Raw genomic sequence first — 27,433 nt, forward strand, 5'->3', positions numbered from 1 at the left:
TTCTGTTTTGGACGAGGCTCTCAAAGCAGCTGTGTGGTTGGGCCATGCATGAAGCCCTGGGTTCTGTCCCCAGCACAGAAACCATGGGGAAAGCAGCCATGTCTTTTTTTTTAGCTGCTAGGCACTGTTCATTCTCTGTAGCCTGGTTCCTACCTCTTGACAGAAAAATAAAACTTCAGTCAGGTCACCTGGGCCTCTGGGTCTCTGGAAAGACTTGAGGCTGGAGCAGCCAGTCAAGAGTCCCTTCTGGTATTTACATGTCCTGTCTTTTCCTAAACTGGGAAAACTGTAAACAGGTGTGTGTGATCAGGAGGTCATAGAGAGCCGGCTGAAGGCCTCCAGTTACTCAGGAGTAGTGACCTTATCCTGGTGGCCACACCACGCTTTCCTTAGCCTCTATTGCTGGACAGTCTGGTTATTTTCAGTTTTACTGTGTGGTAACTTGATGACAGTCAAGAGGGTGGAAACACTGGTCTGTGTGAGCTCTGCACCACAGCACCAGGAACACCAGCGTCCAGCACCAGCTCTTGCCGAGCTTTAGTACACATCTGGAATTTGATGTATGAAACTTCCCAGCCCACGCCATGGATCGGTGCTCTGAGGCCTATTTAATTAGCTCCCTTGCGCTTCCATTTCTAGGTTTTTATTTTTAATTACTGATCCTCAAATCAGCATATTGTGTTCTTTTCCCTCTCATGCACCCGACACTTTGAACGTGCAGTGAAACAGAAGATCGTGCTAAGGAGATCTAGAGTTCACGTTGCCTCTCTCTCTCCCCCTTGCTCCCTCTATGTATAATACAGCATTTACAAACATACTTGTCTTGTCTTTTAGAGATTTGCTCACTTAGTGTGTGTAGGTGTGGGGTGCTCTTGGAGATAGGAGAGAGCATCTGATCCTCTGGTGCTGGAGTTAGGAGGGCTTGTGAGCACCTGACAGACATGGGTGCTGGTGAGCACCTGACAGACATGGGTGCTAACTCTGATCCTCTGGTAGAGCAGCAAGCATTAACCACTGAGCATCTCTCCAGACCTTTGTTTGTTTGGGTTTTGTTTTGTTGTTTGGTTTGGTTTGGTTTGGTTTTTTTCAAGACAGGATCTCACTATGTAGCTCCAGCTGTCCTTGAACTCACTATGTAGCCCAGGCTGGCCTCAAACTCATAGAGTGCTGGGATTAAAGGCCACTACACCTGGCCTTCCAGGCCCTTGTTCTATGTTTTGTTTTTTTGAGACAAGGTCTCACTATGAATCACTGGCTGACCTAGAACTCACTATGTAAAGCAGGCTGGCCAGAGATTCATCTGCTCCCACCTCTCTAGGGCTGAGATCAGAGCCATGCACCACCTAGCCTGGCCTTCCTTGTTTTGTATCTTGTGGTCCAGACTGGCCTTGAACTTGCTGTGTGGCCGAGGGACTGACTGCCTTACAGTCCTGTACCACCATACCTGGCTTTTACAGTCTTTTGTTTGTTTGTTCGTTTTTGGTTTTGTTTCTTACTGACCTGTTTAAAAGGAGGTTACAGACCCTCGGCACATAGTTCCTAAGAATAAGGACACCTCACACAGACAGCTGTGCCAGTTACTCTGATTTGATCAGTATCATGTGTCTGTGTGTGTGGCAATGTCACACTGTACCCGTACATATGCACAAACACTGTGGTGACCAGCTGGAAATGTACTTCAAGAGCAACCACTTAGCCACACCCACAAGTTAACCACAATATGAACTGCCTTTCTTGCCCACCAGTGCGTCACTTACATTTGCGGGGTTATGGTTTTTTTGGGAGGAGGTTGTGTGTTTTGATCTAGAATATAGTGAGAGATGAACACTGGTCAACCTAGTTTAAATGGCCCGTTTGAGATGAAAGCAGCAAGAGGAGCTGAAGAAATTCCTGCTGGGTGTGGGGAACAAGACAACAGTCTTCTCAACTTTCAGAAAATAATTAAAACCCCGGATTCACATCAAGACAACCATGACTAAGGACACTTCAGTCGGAGGAACTGACAAATTAACACCTGACCAAGGGGCACTCTTCATTCTTGGGCCAGACGACCTGTACTGTAGAGAGACCCTGGAGCATGTTTCTCCAGCTTGTGGGCTCAGCTAGCTCCAGCTGAAGGTCGTGTTAGGGAGGTATTTGGCCAGGGTGGACCTGCAGCCATGAGCGCACCCCTGGATCTGCAGTCCCACCCTCCATGAAGCAGGGGCTGCCTCCAAGTTCCTCTGCCAGGTGGATCCAACACACTTTCTTTTTTTTTTTTTTTTTGAGACAGGGTCTCCTAGCCCAGGCTGGCCTCAAACTCACTACCCTGCCTCAGTCCCTCAGTGCTGTGACCAAAGGGACACACTACCACCTCCAAGTCCAACATTGTTTTCATTTCTATGACTGATGGGGTGTAAACTCAGTCCTGGGGACCCAAAAATCAGTGAGATGTGATACCCACCCTCAGAAGCACTCATAGCAGCAGATCCTGTAGCAAGAAAAGACATGGAGAGGTCTGCTCGATGTGACATGGTAAGAATGGCAGTATTCAGAAAACCTGTGGCCTCCTGAGGGCCGTGAGTGGTGGTCAGAATCCCCACCTCTCCTTCTGGAGTTATACTCAAGGAATTCCATTTTCTCTTCAAAACCACAAGCCCTTGGTAACTCTGCCTTGCTTCCAGATAAATCCAGAATCTTAGCTAGGGACACTTAGTTAATATGTGTTTCACAGATTCAAGGCTAGTGCTTTCTGGGTCTGTAGCTCTACCCTGTAATTTACAGATCTTCACAGGGGTACTTGTTACTGTATTGATTATGAAGAAATATCTACATGCCCAGTATAGAAGGCTGGCTACCTAAGTTATGGTCACAAACAGTCTTGGAAATGTGTGTCAGCTTTAAGAGTAGTTGATTACATGGGGTGATCCTCACAGTGTGACAATGTGTTGTTGAACAGAAAAGCAAACTGTAATGTGGTATGACAGGACACCTGTAAAGAGCCAGACGGGCCCGTTGGACCCAGGTTCTTTTAAGTATATATTTGCCCTTTTTTCTCCTTTTGAGACAAAAGCCAGATGCAGTGGTGCATGCCCTGTTTTTTAGACAGGGTCTTACTTATGCAGCCCTGACTGACCTGGAACTCACTGTGTAGACTAGGCTGGCCTTGGATTCATAGAGATCTACCTGTCTCTGCCTCCCTAGGGCTGGGCTTAAAGATATCTACCACAGTGAGAGGTCTCGGGTAGCCCAGGCTGGCCTGGAGCTTGCATTTAACTGAGGATGACTTTCATGTATCGATTCTCTTGCCTCCGCCTCCCAAGTGCCAGATTAGAGGCTCGTACCAGCATGCCTGGGTAATGCAGTGCTGGAGCTCAAACCCGGGGCCTCCTGTACGCCGGGCAGGCAGTCCACCAACTCAGCCACGTTCCCAGCTGTGTCTTTCCATGTTTCAAAACGCTGAAGTGATAGCACAGTTAAGTGGTCTCCTGTGTTATTGTGGTAGGACTGTTCTATACAGCCTTTGTATTATCTGATTTTTTTCATGATAAACCCTGGTTCTGTCATCAAGAACAGAAAGGCCGAGGTAAACACCAGCACATGACTCTGACCTCTCTCAGCCTTGTCTTGGCTGGGCCTCCCAGATCTGGCTCCTTTCTACACCAGCCTAACCAACCCCTCTTCTGAGGGGCTCTGTTCCCATCTCTGCACCTTTCACTGTCTCCTGCCGTCCCCAGCCCTCCTTCCTTGGGCCTCCCATACACTCGGGGGTGGCTGCCTCCCACTTAGATCCTCTCTGGTGACGCGCACCAGTCCGGACCTCCTCCACGGCCCTGCATGTTCAGTGACTTTCAGGATCCCAACTCCCGGCACCCTGGGGGCCCCGTGCACTCTTGCCGTTACTAACCCAGCCCCCGCCCGGTGGCTGTCCCCCTGTCCCTGCCACCGTGGACTGCCCTTCTGCCATCACCAGCTTCCTCCTATGTGCTGTGCTCTAGACAGGGTCTGGAGCCCCAGTCTGGGGTCCTCGCCCCATCCTACTCACTGAAGGAGGCACCCCAGCCCAGCTTGGACTTACACATGTACCTCACAGCACCCCAGTCAGTGTCTCCAGGGTCAGCATGACAGCCTCAGCCCTACCTCAGGGACTGACATGAACCCCTGCAACAGCCTAGCCAGAACCCCACCTTTCACTCTGCCCCTGACACCCCATACCCACCATGACCACAGAGGGCCCTTCTGACGCAGAATGCCTTGTTTTGACTCCTCTCTCCCTTGGAATTCAAATCTAAATATCTTTCCTCTTTACCTCACCTGCACTCCTCCGCTTCTTTCCCTCTGGCCCCCAGAAAACCCCAACTCAGAGCTGGAAGGCTGAGTGGCCACCCCCCAGCCCACCTCTAACTCACTGCATGCCCAGTACCATATTGAGAAGTCTCTCCAGAGTAGTTATGTGTCTCCTTGTCCTCATTTGAACCAAAGGAATTGGTATTTATCGACAGCCATTTTCCCATATCTGACCCTAGGCATGCTGTGACTCACTTGCTGAGTCCATGGCTGGTGTCTCCTTGCTGGAGTGAGTGCTCTGTCACACACACAACTAGAGACCTGTCCAGGCTGACACACAGAGCCTCCGGAGTGCTTGCCTGTCTGTCAGGGACAGCTTTCCCAGACCTGTCTCTTGCCATATCTGAGAAGAGCATGGCAAGGCTGGACCAGAAACTGCCATCTGTCCTTCAACATGGGGCCAGCACAGCAACAGGCATTGCTCAGTGGTAGAAGAACTCGCTTGCCTCAGTGGCGCTCTTGCCTGCCTCTGTTCGGGGTGACGGGACAGGACGTGACACCTTATACTTGGAGATGCGCTTTGTGCCTTGTTTGGTGGAAACACCAGAGCCTTGAGCAACCCGCAGCTCTTGAGACGCACTGACGCTAGACATGTGCTACCCCTGTGGTGTTAGGAAGTCACAGGGGACTACAGGTGTGAGGTGCAGCTGTCGCCCCTCAGGGCCTGCTGGCTTCTGTCACTATTCTTTAAAAAGATGGTTTAGAGCCGGGCGGTGGTGGCACACGCCTTTAATCCCAGCCCTCAGCAGGCAGAGGCAGGCAGATCTGAGTTGGAGGTCAGCCTGGTCTATAAAGAGAGTTCTAGGACAGCCAGGGCTACACAGAGAAACCCTGTCTCAAAAAACAAAACAAAACAAGAAAGATGGTTTATCCAGGTAGTGGCTCTGCTTGTCATCCCAGCACTTGGGAGAAGGAGGCAGGAAAGTCAGAAGTTCAAGGCAATTCTCAGCTACAAGAAGGCCAGCCTGGGCTACTTGAGGTACTATATTTTTTTCAAGCTGGCGGCTAAGTTGGTCCAGCAGGTAAAGGTGCTCACTCACCACCAAGCCTGACGACCTAAGTCCAGTCACCAGGTTCTCACATAATGGAGAGAGAACCAACAGCTCCAGGTTGTCTTCAGACCTCCACGTGTGTGCCATGGGGGGGGCGAGCACACAGGCACATGCTCACATTAAATAAATGTAACATTGTTTAACTTAAAAAGGCAAAACTAACAAAAATATGTTTTTAAATGTCCATTTCCAAAAGACTCTCAGCCACAGCCACCTCCTGCATCTCTTGGGGATGCTACCAAGCCAGCCAGTCTAGCTGAATCGGTGGGCTCCAGGGTCAGTGAGAGGCCATGCTGTCTGTATTTACTGGTTATTGTTTTTCCATGTTTTTCTACAGGCTGGGAGACCATCTCGTTTCTCCCCAGAATGCCCAACGAGCCAGAAATAGCTGTCTGCAGGCCTTACCAGCCCATCAGCCGGACATCTGCAAAGAGGGCAGACCAGGTGTCGATGGGCATGGTACATCCTCTTCAAGTAAGAACTCCCCGGGTGCAGAGCCCGTCCTGAGCTCCGGGGTTCAGGAACCCAAGGGAAGCAGGGTCTGCAGGTGCATGCCTACCCCTGGGAAGTCCTCTGGCCTCAGCCACAGGCCTGGATCTCAGAAGTCCATAGGCCTCCAGTCACACTGACGGATCTGGCGTCAGGCTTGTCTTCCAGATCTCGTTGAAGCAATGTGTCTACCGCTCACATCTAGAAGCTCCTGGAACTCAGTTTAATAGGAGATTTCAGAGTAGCCCATCTCAGTTTGCTATCTGGCTTAGTCCATGTTCCATGGCTATAACAAAATGCCAGTGGCTGGGTGTTTATTTTTTGTGTGCTGGGAGTCAACATTTGGTATCTTTCTCATCCACCTTACTTTTTGAAGCAGGGTCTCTCACTGATTCTGGAGCCCACTGATCCAGCTGGCCCCAGAGATGGCGCTGTTCCTGCCTCCCCAGTACTGGGATGACGGTGCACACTGCGGTGCCCTGGTGTGTGTTTGTGTGGGTGCTGGGGACTGGACTCAGTCTTTGTGTTTGCAGAACAAGCACTTTACCAACCGAGCTGTCCCTGCAGCCCCTGGGCCTGGGCACTCTTTTGAAATAGGTTCCTTTAGTTCACAGTCTAGGAAACTGGAAATTTAAGAGCCAGTGTTCCCATGGCCTTAACCTCTTGCGAGGGCTCCTTGGTTATGTCACAGCATGGTGGATGGCACTATGGTGGACGGACAGACAGACAAGAGACCCAGAGTATGTGGCAAGACAAGAAGCCAGCAGCCAGGGAGGGCCAGGCTTGCTCTTTTGATTTTTGTAGCAATTCATTTTTAAGGGAACCAGGGAAACACCCACAGTAACTTCATCAGCACCCTCGCCGAGGCAGGAACACCTCCTTGACCTAATCACCTTGCCCTTGACCCCACATCTACAGGCCTCACCACCTCTGCACTGCCAAATGAACCTTCGGGACATTCCCAAACCTTATCTAAGCCATCCCAATACAGACCTCTGACCAGGTGTCATGAGCGGAGGGTTCAGCCATGTGTTAGCAGGCTCCATGGCATCAGAATGTGCAGCTGGACACGCACAGCCCTGAGGTCGGATTGTGTTTGAAGTGTCCAGTCAGTGGAGTCTATTTTAGATGCCAGGGGGAGAAAAGCATTTTGAACCAGAAATACACAGAGTATTTCTTTTTTAATTTCCAAAAGGAAATTGAAAGGATTGTGAGTAGACCGGATGTAACTCTAATCTCCATTCCAGTAGGAAAAGCCACAGAGTAGCAAAGCAGATCTCAGGAGCTCGGATGCATCAGCTCATGACTGGAGTCAGAGGCTGCCATGCCAGATGCTGAGGAACCAGCTAGTCACTGAGCCCAAAGAAGGTCCCTGTGGCCCGGAGAGAGGGGAGCACTCAAGGGTCCTTTTGGTTGTGGGCAGCTCCAGAGCTTTTGCCAAGTCCCTGGTCGTTGGTTATTTGGCCTCTGTTTGCACTCCTAAGTCCCACTAAGGGCGCCTTCACCGTGACAGGTTAGCTCGGCCATCAGAGATGTCTGCTGGTTCACTGATCTGGAGGATGAGGGTCTCCTTGGATGTGCTTTTGTTCTGAGGTCCTCATACATGCCAGGCAAGTGTCTTACCACTGGGCCACACCACCAGCACCTGCCCCTGTCTCCTGGATAGATTCATCATGCTGTTGGGGTTCAGAGGACTTGAACTTGTGCGTAGAAATGGCTAGGTGGCATGGGTGGCGGTTGCCACAACCGATTTTGGTATTTGCTAATTTTCAAGAACAGCTGGCTCAGGCCGCAGCACGCTCCACAGGCAAAGGCAGGACTGTGAGTTCTAAGCCAGCCTGGTCTACATAGATCCTGACAAGGAAGGTGAGGACAGGAAGAAGGGGGAGGGCAGAGACAGATGTAGAAAGGAGAGAGTGACATGAACGCAGTCTCAGCCCTAGCAAACTCGAGTGTCTTCTGAGAAGTCCATCAGGGCACTCTGCCGTGGTAGTTAGCAGTTCCCAGGGCCTCTGCCTGGTGTGGCAGCAGCTGCACACCAGACCCTGGCCCCGGGGCAGCCGTTTCCCCCGGTGAGCACTCCCGGCCAGCCTGCTCCAAGTGCTCGGATGGTCTTCCAAGTGTCAGCTGCTTACCCTGCCCGGCTGCTCAGCCAGGCTGGGCCCCAGGCTCTCCATTGCTCCCACTTCCATGTAGGCCTCATCACACTGAACTCAGCCCTGTCTCCACCGTCATCCGCCAGCCAGGCCTCCAGATGTTTGGTGGAGGAGTCTGGATTGCATTTGTTCCCTTCCTGGTGTAGACTTCACCTCTCTACGGTCTTTCCATCTGGTCTGTCCACAGCCACCCGGCCCCGAGCGCACTGATGCCCACTCATCTGTTGGCCACCTGTCCCCTCTGACTGGGGTCTGTTAGAGTCTCAGCTCTCGTCAGCCCTGGCCTTGAGGGAGGGACGCTTCGTTCTCTCCCTTCCCGGCTTGTCTACTTTCCATTTCTTCCCACCGGACACTAGCTGTCTTGAGGAAAGTTCTTCCCCAGCCACCACCACATAACTTGAGTGTCAGCCTCACACCCGGCAGGCCCGTAAGCCAGTACTCAGAAACAGAGGCAGGAGGAGCGCCGCGACTTCAGGGCCAGGCTGGTCTACATAGCAAGTGGGGTTCAGGTCCAGCTGGGGCTACATCCTGAGATCTCACCCTGGGGGACAACCACACAGGCGAGCAGATGTCAGGTGCAGGTGCCCAGCTCTGTCTGAAATGGACTCGCCACAGACGAGGACGCCTGTCCCATAAGTCTGTCCCAGTAGCTCATGTGTGCACCAATGGTGCCCTTTCCTCCCAGATCCTGGCTCTGTCAGTGGGCCCATTTTCCTTAGGTGAGACTCCAGAACCTACAGTGTGTCATGAGATGGGAAGAGAGACAGGAGACGTGGGCTGCCTTAGTTGCTGCAATAAAATACTTTGGCAAAAGCAACTTAAGGGGAGAAGGGTCTATTTGGCTCACAGTTTCTGATTACAAATTATCGTTGTGGGGAAGTCAAGGCAGCTGGAACTGGAAACAACCAGTCACACTACACCCATGTGCAAGAGCAGAGAGCAATCAGTAAGTACACATGCTAGTGTTTGGCTTGTTGTCTTCATTCTTACACAGTCCAAGATACCCTGCCCAGGGAATGGTTCCACCCACAGTGGGAGCATCTCCCTGTTAATCAAGGATGCCCACAGGCCAACCTGATCCAGACACACCCACATTGGGACTCCCTTCCCATGTGATTCTAGACTGTGTCATGTTGGTAATTAAAACTAACCATCAGAGCTAGGCAGTGGTGGCTCACACCTTTGATCCCGGCACTTGGGAGGTAGAGATAGGCAGATCTCTGAGTTCGAGGCCAGCCTGGTCTGCAAAGTGAGTTCCAGGACAGGCTCCATAGCTACAGAGAAACCCTGTCTCAAAAAACCAAAAAAAAAAAAGAACCTAATCATCCGATAATCATCGGAGCTGGACAGTGGTGGCACACACCTTTGATCCCAGCACTTGGGAGGCAGAAACAGGCGGATCTCTGAGTTCCAGACCAGCCTGGTCTGTGGAGCGAGTTCCAGTACAGCCAGGGCTGCACAGAAAAACTGTCTCAAAAAACAAAAAACAAAACTAACCATGAACTTTGTGTGTTGGTGCACATCTTAAGTATCAGTCCTAGAGAGGCAGAGGGGCAGATCCCTCTGAGTTCAAGGTTAGCATGGTCTACCTACTGAGCTACAGACCTGTGAGAACCAGTCAAAAAAAAAAAAAAAAAAAAAAAAAAACATAAATAAAAACCGGACTGGCTTAGGTGGCTTGGATTCCCAGCACCCACAGTTCCAGGGGGTCAGATGCCTCCTTCTGACCTCTGAAGGCTCCTGCATGCACATGGTACTCAGGCACACACATATACCCATAAAAAATAAACAACAAACAACAAAGATTAACCATCCCAGGAAGGATGGAACAGGAGCCTCAGCAGAGGCTCCAGGGAGCTCACCATTGTTCCTCTCTCCAGAGGAACAATGTCATTGTGCTGTCCCTGACCCCAGGAAGCCCAGGGCCTGGAGGTCTTTCCTGCCCTGGTGGTAGCCTTGGAAACTGTGAGTGGAGTTTTTCCTGGGAAGAGCTAGTGCCTGGGTGTGCGTCCACCCAGATGGTCCGTAGTAGGCCCAGCCCAAAGGTCTCCTGGTCTTAGTTCCAGCACACTGCTCGGAGAGTGCAGACAAGCCGTGCCCTGGCCCCTCAGAGAAAGGAGTCAGAAGCCGAAAATTCTAGGCCCACATAGATAGACTGTAGACCAAACTACCCTTTAGGTTCCATATCAGAAATGGATTTCTTGTTTGAGTCAATAAAAAAACCTCTTACTCTGGATTTGACAGGAAATGCAGGACTTAATACTTAATATAGAACTAAGAAGAGAAAATTTTAAAATGAAAAAAAACAACTAGGTGGCGGTGCACATGCCTTTAATCCCAGCACAGAGGCAGGCAGATCTCTGAGTACCAAACCAGCCTGGTCTACAAAGTGAGTTCCAGACAGCCAGGTCTACACAGAAAAACCCTGTCTCAAAAAAAGAAAAAGATTGGGCCAGGTGGTGGTGGCGCACGCCTTTAATCCCAGCACTCGGGAGGCAGAGGCAGGCGGATCTCTGTGAGTTCGAGGCCAGCCTGGTCTCCAAAGCAAGTTCCAGGAAAGGCGCAAAGCTACACAAAGAAACCCTGTCTCAGAAAAACAAAAACAAAACAAAAGAAAAAGAAAAAGATTGACTAGTCACACCTCAGGGGTGGGGACAGAGGCACTTTGTATGTGGAGACTAGAGAGAAGCTTGGATCAAGGGGGTGGCAAGCCCAGACCCTGTCATAATGCCACTTTAGCAGTGCCTGGGCCAGAGGATGGGTATATGACCGAAACACACAACATGGCCTCCACAGAAGCTCAGCAGAACGTTCTGATGGCCTGGCAGCCTGAACATGCCTGTGACCACTTGCTAGCCCTCCTATGAGCATGCTGAAGGTCCAACCTGGTGCTGTCTCCTCAGGCAACTCAGTGCCCGGCTTATTTCTATCTTAAATATGAAACTGCCAGATTTAACAATTCTGGTACAGGCCTGGGGGTGAGTCTTCCCTGATTGTGCAGCCCAGCTCAGGAAAGAACATCCTAGAAGGCTCCAGGGTGGGTACGTACTGGGCTCTATCTCCTCCTAGGGGGCTCCAGGGCGGGTGTGTACTGGGCCCTATCTTTTCCCCAGCAGTTATGAATTCCAAGCCAAGAGAGTGGTTGTTAGCTGGACATCAAGAAGAGCCTCGCTTGATCCCCACAGCAGCCCCCAGCTGGCTGAAGGACGTGAACCAGGACCCAAGCAGTGGACATACCACCAGGTAGGATGTCGTGAGTCCTGATATCCCACTTAGATATCGGGTACCTGGGATCAGCTCCCAAAGGCTAGATATACGGAATCTTTTTTTCCCCCTTGGGACAGGGTTTCTCCATGTAGCCCTGGCTGTCCTGGAACTCGACTAGGCTGGCCTCAAGAGATCCACCTGCCTCTGCCTCCCAAGTGCTAGGATTAAAGGCGTGTGCCACCTCTGCCCAGCTGACATATAGCATCTTAGAGAGCTTCTGTGTCCCCACAAAAGTCAAAGAGACTTCTCTGGAGCCTGAAACACAGTAAATAATGCCCAGTGGGAAGGCCTGGTGGCCCATCAGTGTGTCAGAGCCCAGGGACAGCGGGGACCCGAGGGCCATGGTTGTCAGACTGGACGTTTACTCTGTTGGTTTGGGTTTTAGTTTGTTTTTTTTTTTGTTTGTTTTTTTAATTGTATTATATTTTATATGTGAGTGCTCTGTATGTATACCTGTATGACAGAAGAGGGCATCAAGTCCTATTATAGATGGCTGTGAGCCACCATGTGGGTGCTGGGAATTGAACTCAGGACCTCTGGAAGAGCAGCCAATGCTCTGACCCTCTGAGCCATCTCTCCAGCCCCCCTTGCTTTGGCTTTTGAAGCAGGGTTTCACTGTGTAGCTTTGGCTGGTCTAGATATCACTTAAACCCGCAGAGATCCACCCGCTCTAAGGACACAGCTTGATGAATTGTCAAGAAGCCACACCTGACGGTGGACACCTCTGACCCAGCACTCTGGAAGCTAAGATGGGGCGATCAGGAGTTTGAAGCCAGCCTGGGCTGTGTGGAAAGACTTTGTCACAAAAAAAGAGAGAGGTGGGGGGAGGGAGGGAGAGAGGGAGCGGGGAGAGATGAAGGAAGGGAGGCAAGCTGCTGGGACTGTCCAGGGGATGAGTGACCTGCCGCAGCAGGCTCTTTGCTTCCACAGGAGGTGGGACGAGGGGAGAGACTGAGAACGGCATTAGGAAATGGCTCAGGCGGAGGTCAGACTCCACAGACAGAAACTGGCCCTGGAGTAGGATGAAAGGTGTTTTCTTCTCTACCCCAGCGAGCACTGACGGGTCCTCGGTGGATCGCTACTGTCTTTCCGTCTAGAAGCTCCTCTGAGGGTCTCAGTGGCCCCTTCAGACTTGAGACAACCTCAGGGAGGGGCACCTTGTCCATCTCCTGGCCTTCCGTCCTCTGACCACATGAGCCCGGCAGGCAGAGTGACTTCAAGAGGGAGGATTCAGTCTCTAGCACGCAAGTAAAACTGGAGTGTGCTGAGTGAGCATGCCCTCTCGGACTCTCCATTGGAGGAATGAGGCAGCGGCCGCATGGGCCTTCCGTGACCAGCCTTCCTAATAGACTGGGAGATGCTTCCATCCACGTCTTCAGTGAGCACCCCCAATGGTATCTGCCGGAACCTCCCACCACCACACACACCCCTCACAATGGTGTCTGTGGTCAACAGAAGCCTCTCTCCTGTGGGGTCTGCCATGGCCCTCCTTACACCTCTTGGAGTTATTAAAAGAGAGCTTGTCTGCCGGCTCAGGGGCCCCTTGGCTCTGGGTCTCCTACAGTGAGGGTAAGGATCGAAATGGGCAAACTCGGAGGGGTAGGCACCGGTGCTCACACAGCAGAAGGACGCCTGCCTGCTCTTCAGCTGGGCCAGCTCTGCCCTTCCTGTGCCCAGGCCTCTTTCTTCTGTAAATGCTGAGCTCATTTCCGAAGCTCGCCACTCAAGACAGCCCTTTTCCTAAAAATAGCCGTTCTCACAGGGCCAGGGCACCTCCACAGGCTCCCCGGAGACACTCCCTCGCTCCACTAGGCACAGATGCCCCCTGGAGTGGAACTCTTAGGTGCCTCCATCTTCCTTCAGTGACAGAATTCAGCCCTTTCTAAACGTGGGGGTTCTGTATGAGGAAGAATGGGGTGGAGAGAGGGGAGTGGACACACTGTCCCCACACTGACCGTGCAGGGAATAGTATTTACCCTCCCCCAGCCTCTTGTTTGCTGGACTGACCTCAGCTCAGCCCCCTTGTGGATCTCAGCCAAGCACCCTTCCCTCCTACCTGACCACAAAGACAGGTCACACCCCTGACCACAGCCACAGTCCTGTCCCACAGTCAAGGAGTCAGCTGTGCCGTCAGTGGCCACAGCTGATCCCACTGTCCTCAGAGATAGCATGGGTGGGGTTCCTGGCTGTCGGAAAGCGTGTTAGATGAATACACAGGAGACTGAAAGGCCGGGCTGTCCCTGGGGTAGGACAGTGAGTGCTTCGTCCCAGAAGAGGGGTGTGTCTGGGCAGCCGGAGCCCTGCTCCACTGACCCAGAGCTGGGGCCTTTGGACATCATCGCCATGCAGGTTCCAGTACTGTCCAGCACCTCGTCTTGCTATAAAATTGCTTTTGGGGGAACCAGAAATGAAGTTCAAACCTCACTGTCCCCTCTTCTTTTTTAAAAAATCCACAGTTTGTCTATGTGCGTGATGTGGAGTTGGGATGTGTGCCACGGTACATGTGTGAAGCCAAAGGACAGCTTGGCAGAGCTGGTCTTGCCTTCTACCACTGTGTACTTCCTGGGGATTGAATTCAGGTCACCAAGCTCGGGCACCAAGCACCTGATGTGCCTGCTGAGCCACCCCACCGGCTCCTTCTTCCTGCCAGCTCCTTCAAGTCCCTGGCATTAAGTCACTGGAAAACACTGATGCCCAGACTTTAAAAATACATTTATTGCACCAGGCTGTGAGTTGAAGGCCAGCCTGGGCTACATAGCAAGCTCTTGTTCCAAACTTCAAAAAACAACATAAAGTCAGCAAGTCGGATCTGTGAGTACAGGCACCTGCTACCAAGCCTAAAGACCTGAGTTTGAGCCCCAAGATTCACATGTTAGAAGGAGTGAACTGACTCCCACACATTGTCATTGACTCCACACATGGGCCACAGTATGTTCACACCCACACACATGCACACAAAAATACACAAATGAAGTGTTTTAAAAGACGGAGTAAGCTTGGTTTATTCTGCTTCTTCTCCTCCACCCTGTGGAGAAATGCAGTGCTCCCTGGTTCCCAGGCAGGGTGAAGCAGTTTAGCCCCGGCTCCCTGTTAAGCAAGTTCAGATGCTGGGCCATTGTGTGGGGTGTGCCCATCGACAATTCAGGGGCTTATCCTTCATCCAGATCCTAACTCGGGATTCTTTGATCTGGGATGAAGACAGAAAGAGAGAAAAAGCTTCCCAGTTTACTCATTTTGGTATTTGCTGGCGCTGCTTGGGGGGACTGAGCCCCTTATACTATGCAGTACATTTCCCCAGGAGATCATCCCCACCCAGAACAAACTGAAACACCATATAACTTTAACTTTCCTGCAGAAACTAAGAGGGTAAGATTCAGAACCAGGTGGCAAACTTCTGAGAAATCCAACCAAGCCTGGAACACCTCCCTCCCATCCAGGTGTGCTCATTCTCCTGTTTCAAAAGACGGCAAGAACACGAAGTCAACTTCCACCTGATGGCTGCTGTTGGACGTTCTGTATTTTCAGTTTGACCTGATTCTTTGGTCTTTTGGCTTCATGTTAAGGGCCTTTGGACAAAATCTGCTCTGATGTACACGAATATTTCAGATTCAAATTCAGTGTATCTTAAAACAAGTGTTTCCACGGTGAGCAAGGGGGACCTGATATAATTGCCAAAGCCAGCTTGAGGTTGATAACTCTTGAATTGGATTTTATTTTTGTCAGGCCAAGGTCTGAGAATCTAGAACAGCAATATCATGAATTTTCAGAAGAGCCAGTGAGTCCCATAGTATCCACAGTTGAGTCACAGCAGATGTCAGTATAGAGAATATTCGAAATCCCTGGGTAATCTCATTTTCTATTTTATTTTTATCTTTAGCCCTGCCCCCCAATTATTTGACTTGGAATTAACTTTTGGAGGGACAGGAAGTATTATCTTAGAGACTAGGTCGGGAAACATGCTCAATGATAGAGCTGAGCTTTACATTTTGAGTTAAAACATGTACATCAGGAGCAGTGGGAAGGGTCTTAAAGTATTTCTCATTTGATTTTCTGTGTGTATGGCTGTTATGTAAATATTTTGGGTTGTTTTTTTTTTCATTTTTTGAAATTGGAAAAAATCTGTGGGATTTTTTCCCCCTTTAAAACATTACAAAAAAAGAAAAATAAAAGAAAAACTGTTTCTTTACATACAAATAAATTTCTTTGATAAAAAGTAAAAAAAAAAAAAAAAAAAAAAAAGACGGAGTAAGCAAGAAGAACGCATTTGGGCCAAGGCATCGCCGCAATCAGTGCTCAGCCCCAGCTGCAGGTCCTCGCTTGTTCCTTGGTTTGAACATTGGCTGGTTCCCGGACGCTGGCACCCAGGAAGGAGATCACCTTGAATGCACCTTGCCATTCCATCATCTTCAGGCCTGTGCTGGCACACGGGCTGTAGGTGGCCCTGTGAGACCCAGAAAGCAACCACAGCTGAGTGGGAGAGGAGATCCACAGATGGAGTGCACATATCTAATCCTAGGCCCAGAACCTTCCTTACATAGAAAAGAAAGGATTATTTAATAAATAGAGATTAAGGGCTGGAGAGATGGCTCAGCAGTTAAGAGCACTGACTGCTCTTCCATAGGTCCTGAGTTCAATTCCCAGCAACCTCATGGTAGCTCACAACCATCTGTGATAGGACCTGATTCCCTCTTCTGGTGTGCCTGAAGACAGGTCACTATATACATAAATAATTAAATAAATATTTCAATAGAGCTTAAACATCCCTAATCTGAAAGACTGAAATCCAAAATGCTCCAAAATCTGAAACTTTTGAACACTGACTTTATAGTAAGTAGAACTTGTTTTTTGTTGTTGTTTGTTCATTGGGCAGTAGGGGTGAGGTGGGGTATACTCGAGTGTATATGCAGGTTCCTATGTGTGTGTTTGCTCTGTGGGGCAGGAAGTTGACATCGGCTGGCTTCCTTGATTGGTTTCCACTTCATATGTTGGGTCTTAGGTGAATTCAGAACTCGCTGAGTCGGGATTTCCATTTGTCTCCTGTATCCAGGGATTCCAGGCGGCTCACCACGACTACCGGCATTCATGCTTATGTGGGTCTAGGGATTCAAATCCTAGTCACACTTGCATAAGAGGCGCTTTCCCTGGGGAGCTGTCTCCCCAGCCCTGTTTAGTTTTTTGAGACAGGTTTTTACTGTGTAGCTCTGACCGGCCTGGATCTCTCTATGTAGGCCAAGCTGGCTTCGATGTTGACCATACTGATGCTTCAGCCCCCGAGTGCTGGGTTAGAGACGCGCACCACAGCCACACCTGGTTTAGTTTGAAGGACAATGTTCAATGCTGTTTGAAGCAGGTGCTCTAGCATAGTGTGTGATCCCAGCACTTAGGAGGCAGAGCCAGAAGACGCGGGGTGCCAGGCACGGGGCTGGAGAGAGCGTTTACTGCACAGCGGCAGGGGCCTGAGTCTGGGTCCCAGCACCCGCCATGTACAAGCAGGTGTGGCTGTGTGCACTGTTGTTCTGGTGCTGGGAGGCAGGGAGGAGAAGGCAGGATTGCCGAGGCTTGCTCGCCAGCCAGTATAGCCAAAAAACCAAAACCAAACAGAACTGTGAGCGTCAGGTTCAGTGAAGAGACCCTGTATCCAGGGGATAAAGTGGAAGGGATAGGAGAGAGACCCACACTGGGCAGGTGGCGCACGCCTTTAATTCCAGTACTTAGGAGCCAGAGGCAGGCAGAGCTCTGAGTTCGAGGTCAGTCTGATCTACAGAGTGAGTTCCAGGACAGCCAGGGCTGCACAGAGAAACCCTGTCTTGAAAAACCAAAAAAAAAAAAAAAAAAGAGCAGAGACCAGCTCTTGAGCTCTGGCCTCCAGCAGGCATGATACATAAACATACACACATACACCATGCACACACACACACATACATACCATGTACACACACACACACACACACACACACACACACACACACACACACACAAAGAAAGTTCCAGGCTAGCTTGAACTACATAGCTACACTCAGTATTTATATTTTGATTTTGTTGTTGTTGTTTGTCTGTTTCTTTATTTTGAGACTGAGTCTCACTGTATGTCCCAGGCTGGCCCTAGATCATAGCAGGCCACTATGCCTCACAAGATCCTATCTTTAGAAACTACAAAGTTATATTCAGGTTATACTGTGTATATTCATATAATACACACATGAAACATAAATAATTTCTTTTTGTTTTTTGAGACAGGATCTCACCCTGTAGCCTTGGCTAGCCCGAAACTCACTATGAAAACCAGGCTGACCTTGAACTCATGGAGAGCCACCTGTTTCTGCCTCTTAGTGTTGGGATTAAAGGTGTGTGCCACCATGCCAAGCAGCATAAAGGAATTTTTGCAATAAGATGTGGTCCTGGGACTGGGGAGACGACTCAGCAACTAAGGTGCTCACCTCAGAGGGAATAAGAGTTTATTGTAGAGACAAGTAAAGTGGACGTGGCCCAGAAACTCAGATTTAGGTCACCCCAAATCCAGTGTTCCAACAGTAACAGTCTGATGGTGTTTTTATAAACAGAACAAAGAAAGCCCTAAGCCAGGTCACTGCAAACACCTTGGTGGGAACATGCAGGAGGTGGCTGGTGAAGGGAAAGATCTCTGCTCTAGGTTTCAGACACTGATGACTCCCCAGCCTTTTGGTGGGTGGGAACTGGAGTTTTGTCTATACATTCCAAAAAGCTTTATCCATTTGTCTCGGATGTCAGGTCAGATGTGGAGTTGGGCAAGGAATGGCTATTTCGAGTGCTGAAGATGCCCGAGAGGAACTGTACTAGCCCTGCATCTGACACTCCAACCTCACCATAGCTTACATTCTAAGCAGTTAATGAGCTCTGTAGAAAGTGCAAGAAATGATGGCTTCTTCCTGGGAACTTTACACTGTGCTAGCAGAGGACCTGGCTTTAGTTCCCAGCACTCACCCCAAGCAGATTACCGCAGTCTGTAATCCTAGTTTCAGCGAGATCTGGCTGCCTTGTCTGGCCTCCCAGGCCAGGCACACATGGGGTGCACATGCACACATGCAGGCCCTCACACATAAAAATGAGAGAGAGAGAGACTTGGATCCTACATGTCCAGGCATGGTGATGCACACTTTTGATCCCAGCACTTGAGAAGCAGAGGCAGGTAGGTGTCTGTGAGTTCAGGGTCATCCTGGTCTATGTAGTGAGACCCTGCCTTCCCCACAAAAAAAGACTTGGTTCCTGTCCCCTAGACATTTCATTATACCTATGAATATGTTCCAAAATGTTTTTAAATTAAGTCCAAAATACTTCTAGCCCCAAGCATTTCAGATAAAAGAGACTCATTCTCTCCTGCACCTTTGCTTTTTAAATAGGAGAAAAGAGTTTATGTGTATGGCGTTTTTTCTCCCTCATGTCTCCTCCAGAAACGGGGCAGCTCAAGATTCATCCAGATAAAAGTGACACTTTAGGCCCAGAGGCCGTGGAGAGCAGCAGCAGAGAGCCGAGTGTGTGCACAGGCGTGAACTGTTGGTGCATGTCAGATATCTGCCTTCACCCAGTGTTTTTTTCTCTCCTACTACCCACCTTATCTCTGCCAGCATCTAGGTTTCATTATTCTCAGGATGAGGTGTCTGTGGCAGCAACCAAGAGCCAGTTCCAAATCTAGTGAGCAGAGAGAACAGAGCAGTGCCCAGACACCTCCTGTGGCTTCCTGCATGAGGAGAGGACATGGGATCCTCTGCTGGGGTGCTCAGCGGCTGGCATGCTGGCTCAGCAGCATTCCCAACACTGAAGCTGCAGTTGCCCTGGCGTCTCGTACTGCTCTTCCCTGCCGACACAATGTCCCCATTGATGAGTTGACATAAAGTGGCACCCTAATAAATCCTCGCCTATATTGGGGCACCTCCCAATGAACACAAACGTCAAACTGACATGTGTTCCTGCAGCAAATGACTTTCGGAGCTTCCGGGTGAGTCCCTCCTGGACTTCCCTTCTGCCCACCTAGTCTGCTGTCCCCTAACCGGCGTCCTCTATCCACCCAGACGGTTTCCAGCCCTGGCTCCGGGCAGCTCGTTCACCATCCTGGGGTGGGGACCCGGGGGCTACCCCGCCTTTGGCAGACTCCCGTCACCCCTGCAGGAGCTGATGACAACCCCTTCCAATGCGCCGTCCTGCAGCAGCAACCAAGATTTGGAGTGCTCGTCGGGATGGGTCCTGCCGAGCTGAGGGCGGGTTTCCTGGCGTTGTGGGAAGGACAATAGTCCCCATCACCAGCTCATTCCTGGGAGGCCCCAGAACCCGGACCCCAAAGTTCTGGTCTGACGACACCAAGCTGTGGGGAATTGGTGGAAGACAGCTGGAAAGCGGCTGTTCTCAGCTCCTGCGTCACTGCCCGCCTGCTCTGTGGATGACCTCAGGAAGGCTCCTGACCTTTGGACCCTCAGTCTACATCTGCTAAGAGGGAACACCTGACTCACGGGGCTTGTTGGAGGGTTTAACATTGCCGTATCAGCGAGGCCTTCCCTGGCTGCCCCTCCTAAAACTGGTGTCCTTGTGCTGCAGAAGCGAATCTCCGCACCGTGAGAGGCAGATGTCCTGACTGTGTCTTCCCCGTTCTGGGTGGAAGTCTGACGCCATGCCCTTCAAAGTGCGCCAGCAGCGTGGACTCCTTCACCCTGGAAAACCGTCTCCTCCCCTTACCTGTTTCTAGGGGCTGCCTCTCCTCCTGAGCTCGTGGCCCTTACTCTATCCTCAAGGTTTTGGGATCCAGCCAACCTGGCTGACTCTTGCCTGCCAGGTGACCCTGGCATGCATTCCAAACCCTTTAGGATAAGCAAAGTCATTGAGATAGCCAGCCATGCTGAGTGTCAGCCACTGATGTGGAGACCTCTATTTTTTCACATTTACTGACTTAATTTATTTAATGTGTGTGTGTGTGTGTGCGCGCGCGTGCACACACACTCAAGCGCCCATCTCTCCCACCCCATTTAAAGGATATTTTAGGAGACACTTGTGCCTTATAGACTATTGAGACAATGCTCCCCAAAGGGTTGTATTTCTCCCAGGAAGCGATTCCTCACAGTTCTGACAGTCATCAGACCACCTTCAGGAGAGACGGGGGCTGACAGGATGGCTCAGGATGGACAGGACCACTTCTTGGCCAGGACTGCTTGGCCAGGAGTTTAAAGCTGAACCAGGATCCCGTAGACAGGTTCAGAACTTGGAGTATCCACTGGACCTTTCTATTTGTTTTCCTTCCTACTGTGACTTTGAATAGACCGCCTTTCTTTGTTTTTCACTGCTATGTGTGTCTTTAACAGTCCTACTGAGGACAAGTGACCAAGCGTAGCTTGTTCGGGCTGTCAGAGCCCCGACTAACAGGAACAGCCCCTATAACACTCCTACAACAGTGTTCTGGGCTCGGGAGCGTGCGATATGGACCCCTTTGGGGCCATGGTTCGGCTGCCAGCACCTCCCTGACATGCGGTCTGAACTGTCGCTGCCGGTGGGCTGGTGAGATGGCTGAGCGGATCAAGGCACCTGCCGCCAGGCCTGATGACTTCATTTCATCCCCAGATGATCGAAGGGAAGGACTGACTCCAGCAAGTTGTCCTCTGACCTCCCTGTGTGTTCTGTGGCATGTGCTCCCTCTCCCAAAATCAATCAATCAATCAATAAATATAAACATTTTGGCAGGGCATGGTAGTGCACACCTTTAATCCCAGCACTGGAGAGGCAGAGCCAGGATAATCTCTGAGTTCCAGGTCATCCTAATCTACATAGCAAGTTCCAGGGCAGCCAGAGCCATATACTAAGACCCTATTTCAAAAAAACCAAATAAGTTAATTAAATGTCAGTACTCCCCCAGGCCCTCATCCCCTTCCCCACCCTGTTAACCTCTTAGCTGTTATTTCTTCCTCATCATTTTCCTCCTCCCCTGTAATATGACTCCACATCTTGGGGCTCACAGAGTCAGTGGCTTCCCTCTTATAATCCTGACTTTTTGTTTAACAGTTGTGACTGTAGACTGTACATTTCTTTTCTCCTAGGGAATTCGCGTCAGCTTTCACCTTCAAGTCCCGGGTACCCAGTACTCCAGAGACCATGGAGCTGAACACACTCAAGGCGAAAGCATCGTCTCTGGCCCCACAGTTCTCCCCAAGTGGTCCCCACCAGGCCAGCCGCCCAGCCTCCACAGCATCCTCCACGAGGGGCCTGCACATAGGTCAGCCAGCACCCTGATGGGAGCCTCAGAGGAAGTCCTTGTGCTCCTGTGTTTGGGCCCATGAACTATTTGTGCCCAGGCAAATGGGAAAGGCACATTTCCCTACAGGACCAGGGCCTTTTCCAGTGACTTCCTTTGCCCGGGGACCTGTCCTTTATTAACATTTGCTGTTTATTCATTGCTCGTAGTTAGGCAGCTAGTGTATAAGCTAGCTGAATGACACCCTGAAGATCATATCCCTTAGAAATAAGATTCCCACATCTGGGGCTTGCAAAGGCCATTCTCACCTGTCTTGGCTGCATAAGGTTGGTCTAGAACTCAGATCCACCTTCTGGTGGGAGGCTCCGCTCAAACCCAGCCTCTCCATCTTCTCACCCTATTTCAGTCTCAACCAGTTGACTGATCTCCCCAGCTGGGCTTTACTGACAAGAAGAACAAACGTAGAGAGCAAAGATGTCAAGCAGCAGTCGCCAGCTTGGGTACAGCTTAGGCCCTGGCGTTCTAGCCAGGTAATGAGCCATGGCTAAGCCATGATGGGCTCTCCCTATCCCCTCTGGTTCAGGTCAGGCTACTTCCTCTCAGGCCCTGAGGAGTGCCAAGGGACCATGGAAAGCCTGGCCAGGAGGGAAGCGGTCAGGCCATTCTGACCCAGCTGTGTTTCCAGTCTGCACAGGGTTGGGGAGTCTCGGTTGACGTTCATCACAATAATAATACCCTGTAGCTGATAGCTGGCCATACCCCACGTCCAGCAACATCACATGGCCCAAGCCTGGTGTCCAGAGTCCCGGAGTGGTAGATTCCATATGTCCCGTGGACTCAGCAAACAGGGAACTATTGCCAGGAGGCACATTGAGCAAACCGACCAGGCAGCAGCTTCCTGTGAGGAAGGACCAGGGCAGGCCACAGAGCCAGGACCCGGGAGGGAAAGTTCTCATTATTCATCTGCACGAGGGCAGTTGAAGAAGGGATTGTGTGGGACAGAGGGGTTTTGTGCGGGGACCACTTGGCACTGGCATCTCGCTCTGGCTTCTCTCCTCCAGGCAGTCAGTCCTACAGGAAGTGAAGACGGCTTCTTTCCCAAGCTCACTGTCACGTGTCTGATGACCCATCGGCTTCTGGTTCTCTACCAGCAGCTGCAGGGGATGGATGTGAAGAGACACTTGTCTCTGAGATCCTGGGTGTGGAGGATCCCAGGAATGCCAGCCCCTCCAGGCTGCCCAGGCGTGAGGCGGTCAGAGCACCACTATCCAGGCACCATCTCCTCAGACCGAGCCATGGGAGGAGGGTTGGGAGAGGCCTTGACTGCCCTCCTGGTGAGAAGAGGTTACCTGGTCATCCTTTGCGCCCAGAGGAGAAAAAGGGGTAGCCTTTGACCTCAAAACACTGTGGTCACAGGGAATGGCAGATTCCAGACTCAGCTTCCCTGGCCTTCATAGAGTCTAAGCTGGACATGAAGCCACACCATCCAGCCAACCAGATGGAGAAGGCTACGCCGGAAGTCTTTTCCCAGATGCTGGGCCAGGGTGGCTGGTGAAAGGTGGCTCCTCATTCCTCACATGAACCAACTACCAGCCAATAAGGAGCTCAGGGAGCCTCGTTCTCAGGCTCAGCCTCAGCCAGGGTGTTTGCAGCCTCTAAACCAGGGGTTCCCAACCCGTGGGTTGTGACTCCTTCCGGGGGAGGGGTCAAATGACTTTTTCACAGTGGTCACATATCAGATATCCTGCAAATCAGATATGATTATGATTCATAACAATAGCAGAATTCGGTTATAAAGCAGCAATGAAAGTAATGCTTATGGTTGGGGTCAGCACAGCCTGAGGGCCTACTGGACAGGGCACAGCATTAGGAAGGGCGAGAACCACGGCTCTAAACCCTGCGGAAAGATATAACGTATGAAGGGGACGGGAAAAGATGTGGACACACTGCTCATGTAAAAGTTCTGAAAAAACAAATTTAAAAACAAGACTATGCTCTGGGCCCAGGGATGTAGCTATGAGGTAGAGGGCTCGCCTAGCATGCAAGCCCTGGGTTCCATCTTTAGTACCAGAGACCATACGTGGTCACACTCACCTGTCACTCAGCACTCAGGACGGGGAGCCATGGGACTGAGAAGTTCAAGATCATCCTGTGCTACATAGTGAGTTTGAGGCCAGCCTGGGCTACATGAGACCTGGTTTTTAGAAGGAGGATAAGGTGTGATCTAGAATACAAAGTAGACTCAGGCTCCTCAAACAGTTGTTTGGGTTTCTGTGGTTGTTTTCAGATTGGCTGGTTTTATGTATCTTGACCTGAAATCTTTGTGTGTGCACATGTGTGTGCCTGGTGCCCACAGAGGCCAGAAGAAGGTCTCAGAAGCCCTCACACTGGAGTTAGAGGGGGCTGTGAGCCACCTTGTGGGCCCTGGGAATGGCAGGTCCTCTGCAAGACCAGCAAATGCTCTTAGCCACTGAGCCATCTCCAGCCCCCTGTACATCTGTAAAGGGCTTAGAAATGTGGCCAGCTTGACCTGTCTCCTGCCCCACCCGGGTCTGGCCGTCACATCTCTCTCCAATACTCCAGAAATATGTGCCTCCCTCTGCACTTAAGGCCTGAAGAGCCTGCTGACCTCCTAGCTCTGCCTGTGGATGTCCAAAGTAAGGGTGTCTGCAGGGCACACAGCGTGTGGCAGAGGACTCTGGTGTCAAGTCACTCTGTGATGGGACCTGGGGATGAACTGCAAAGGAGCATCATGGAGAAGGCACTCCACCACACCAGCCAACACCCCCGAGATTCCACAGGTGCCAGTGCCTGGCACAGCCTTTCCCTGCCTGGCGTGGGAGCAGCAGACACCCAGGCTGGGGAGAGTCATCTTTTCAGGCCCCGGAATGAAGGCAACAGCGATCTCTCCCTCAAGCCCCCACCCGGGTGGAAGTCAGGCTGCTTGTCTGTTGTCTGGGGAGGAGAAGAGGTGCTCTTTTAGAGGGACGAGGGAATCCTGTGAGGGCTCAGCACACTGAGATCACCAAGCAAGGAGTGGGTTGTTCTCTGGGAACGTAAGCCTTACCCTTAGCGCTCCTACAAGGCCTGCTCGAAGCACACACTGAAACTAGCAATAGGCCTGGTTTTAATAGGTTCCCCTGTGTGACCCAGGCTGGCCTGGAACTTGCTGTCTCCAAACCCCAGATCCGCCTGCCTGACCCTTTCTAAAAGGTTTGACAACTTGGGTCTCGATAGACGCTCGGTGGTTAAGAGTGTGTACCGCTCTCGAGAGGACCTCAGGGCCAGCACTCATGCAGCCAGGCCCCTCACAGACACATTCATACATGTAATTGAAAATAAGATAGAGCTTTTGAACAACTTTTTCATAAATAATCAAGTACTCCAAGTGTCTGCTTGCCCTGCCGAGACTGGAGATGAACCCAGTCTACAGGGGGAAAATCAAATAAAACATTTGTTTGTTTGTTTGTTTTTTGAGACAGGTTTTTCTGTGTAGCCCTTAGCTGTCTTGGAACTTGCTCTGTAGACCAGGCTGGCCTCAAACTCAGAGATCCGCCTGCTTCTGCCTCCTTAGTGCTGGGATCAAAGGTGTGCACAACCACCACCCAGCTCAAATAAAATATTTTAATTTCATTTATTTATTATTATGCAAATATGTGGTCTGTGAGTGAGTACAGGTTTTCCAGTTGCCATGGTACACACGTGGAGGTCAGAGATCAACTTTGTGGGGTCACTTCTCCTTCCCCCATACGTGAGTTCTGGGGATTGAACTGGGATCGTCAAGCTTGTAAAACAAGGGCTTTTTCCAGCTGAGCCATCTCTCCAGCCCCAGCAAGACTTTCTAAAAAGTAGTCTGGAGCTCCAAACCAGGAGCGGTGGCGCACACCTTCAGTCCCTGCTCTTGGAGGCAGAGGCAGATGGATCTCTGTGAGTTCAAGGCCCACTTGGTCTACCAAGCAAATTCCAGGCCAGCCAGAGCTGTAAGACCCTGTTTCCAAAAGAAAGTAATCTGTGGAGGTTTAGTCATGTGGCACCTAAAAAATGCCAGTGACTGAGGAAGACATTGGAGGACTTCTGAAAGAATGGGGACCTCAGGTGGCTTGAGGAGCCTCTGTCCTGGAAGCCGAGCCCAGCTCTGCGGCCCCATGGCAGTTCCTTCTAAGCATTGATTCCCCCCCCCCCAATTTTCTTGAGACAGGGTTTTTCTGTGTAGCCCTGGCTGTCCTGGAACTCACTATTTAGATCAGGCTGGCCTCAAACTTGGAGATCCACATGTCTCTGCCTCCCAAGTACTGGGATTAAAAATATCACCACTTTTTAAAAGTTTGTGCCCAACTCAAAGTTTGAATAAATAAATGAAAGCAAGTCTGACCCTGCACTTGTATGACACTGCCTGCTTGCCTAGTTCCTAATCCTGGTCCCTGTTACAACAAACTTCATTTATAAAGTAAGCAGATAGGCACATGGGCAAGTTTCCTTATTTGACTTTTTTTTTCTTTTGGTTTTTTTTGAGATGGGTTTCTCTATGTAGGTTGGGTGCCTGTTCTGGAACTCACTCTATAGACTACTCGGCTGGCCTCGACCTTATTTGACTTTTTAAATACTGCATTAAAGTATTATTTATCAAAAAAAATAAAAATTAAAAAAATAAAGTATTATTTATCATGATCTGTGAGTTTTCAGGTTCTTTCTCAAATCTTGAGTGAACATGAACATCTCGCTTCCCATAGTCCTGGTTCAGGATCTGGAGGGATCCCCGGGGCTTCCCAGTGTGCCTGACAGCACCCCTCTGGCTTGGGTGGCTGCACCTATTTGCCCGATCATTTTAATCTCACTTGATGCTCTTCGTGGTGAATTGTATTGAGTGTTACACTTCGCCTTTGCATATAACAAACCATTTCCCAAACAGCCTTTTCTTAGCTTTACAAATGGGAACATCGGCAACTCGGGCTGTGCTTGGATCATCTTCAGAACTTAGCTGGACTGCTGGATTGTGCATCTGCGAACAGGGACCTCCCTCTTGTCTGGCAGTTAGGAGGCTGGGCCTTTAGTTTTCCTTCAGTGAGGCTTCATCTTCCAGCCAGGTGGCTGGGCTTGTTCACAGTAATCTCGGGTTTCCCACTGCCATGCCAGGTCACACTCAGATGCTCTGAGTCTCTCCTGGTTCCATGAGTACTTTTCTCCCATGGACCAAAGCTGCCCAAAGCCTGATTCATTATGAGAGGACACAGATGCAGGCTTCTGACTGGACAGAGGGCATTACTGACTAGCTGCCACATAGAAAGTGCCCCATATCTACTCCATTTGACAGAACTGAACCTGTCAGGGTTCCCGCACACACTGTGACGTTGCTCCCATTTTCATTCAGTTGAACAACTATCCTCTCCCCGAGATGTCAGGTGTGGGCTGGGAGAGCATGGGATCTGGAGAGTACAGAAAAAAGCAAAGAGAACCAGAGTGTGAAAAACAAGAGGCAGGCTGGGAGATAGCTACATCCATAAGGTCTCATAAGCATGAGTCCAATCCCCAGAACCCATGTAGAAAATACCAGGATAGTGGCAGCATGTGTGTAGAAAATACCAGGATAGTGCATGCATATAATCCCAGCGCTAGGAGGTCACACCCGCCCATCCTACTTGGCAGGCTCCAGACCAGTAACAAATCCTGTGTCAAAAAAAGAAAAACAACAACCAAGTGGTGGTGATGCATACCTTTAATTCCAACACTCCAGAGGCAGAGGCAGGCAGATCTCTGTGGCTTCGAGGCTAGCCTGGTCTACGTAGTGAAACCCTGTCTCAAACAAAATATCAAAATGCACAGAGAATAGTAAACAACACGCCCTGGCAGTTATTACTAGCCTACATATGACATGTACACACACACCACGTGCACACATACTCACACACATGAATGTGTGCACCTACACACACAGAAAT

The 27,433-nt window shown here is 50.5% G+C and overlaps 1 protein-coding gene across 4 annotated transcripts in view; it reads left to right on the forward strand.

The window, feature by feature from the left end:
• Positions 1-25,002, forward strand: part of Armc9 (armadillo repeat containing 9) — a 136,744-nt gene extending 111,742 nt beyond the window's left edge. For 2 of the 4 annotated variants that reach the window (XM_028876222.2, XM_028876223.2), the window contains exons 22-24: positions 5,716-5,852; positions 11,137-11,266; positions 21,343-25,002. In XM_028876222.2, the coding sequence (XP_028732055.1) occupies positions 5,716-5,852; positions 11,137-11,266; positions 21,343-21,535 (460 nt within the window). In that variant the 3' untranslated portion in view covers positions 21,536-25,002. The remainder of the gene's footprint in view (positions 1-5,715; positions 5,853-11,136; positions 11,267-21,342) is intronic. The other 2 variants (XM_037210043.1, XM_028876225.2) reach the window with 2 other exon arrangements.
• The last annotated feature ends 2,431 nt before the right edge of the window (positions 25,003-27,433 follow it).

This window comes from Peromyscus leucopus, chromosome 13, assembly GCF_004664715.2.
Source record: "Peromyscus leucopus breed LL Stock chromosome 13, UCI_PerLeu_2.1, whole genome shotgun sequence".
Classification (NCBI taxonomy): domain Eukaryota; kingdom Metazoa; phylum Chordata; class Mammalia; order Rodentia; family Cricetidae; genus Peromyscus; species Peromyscus leucopus.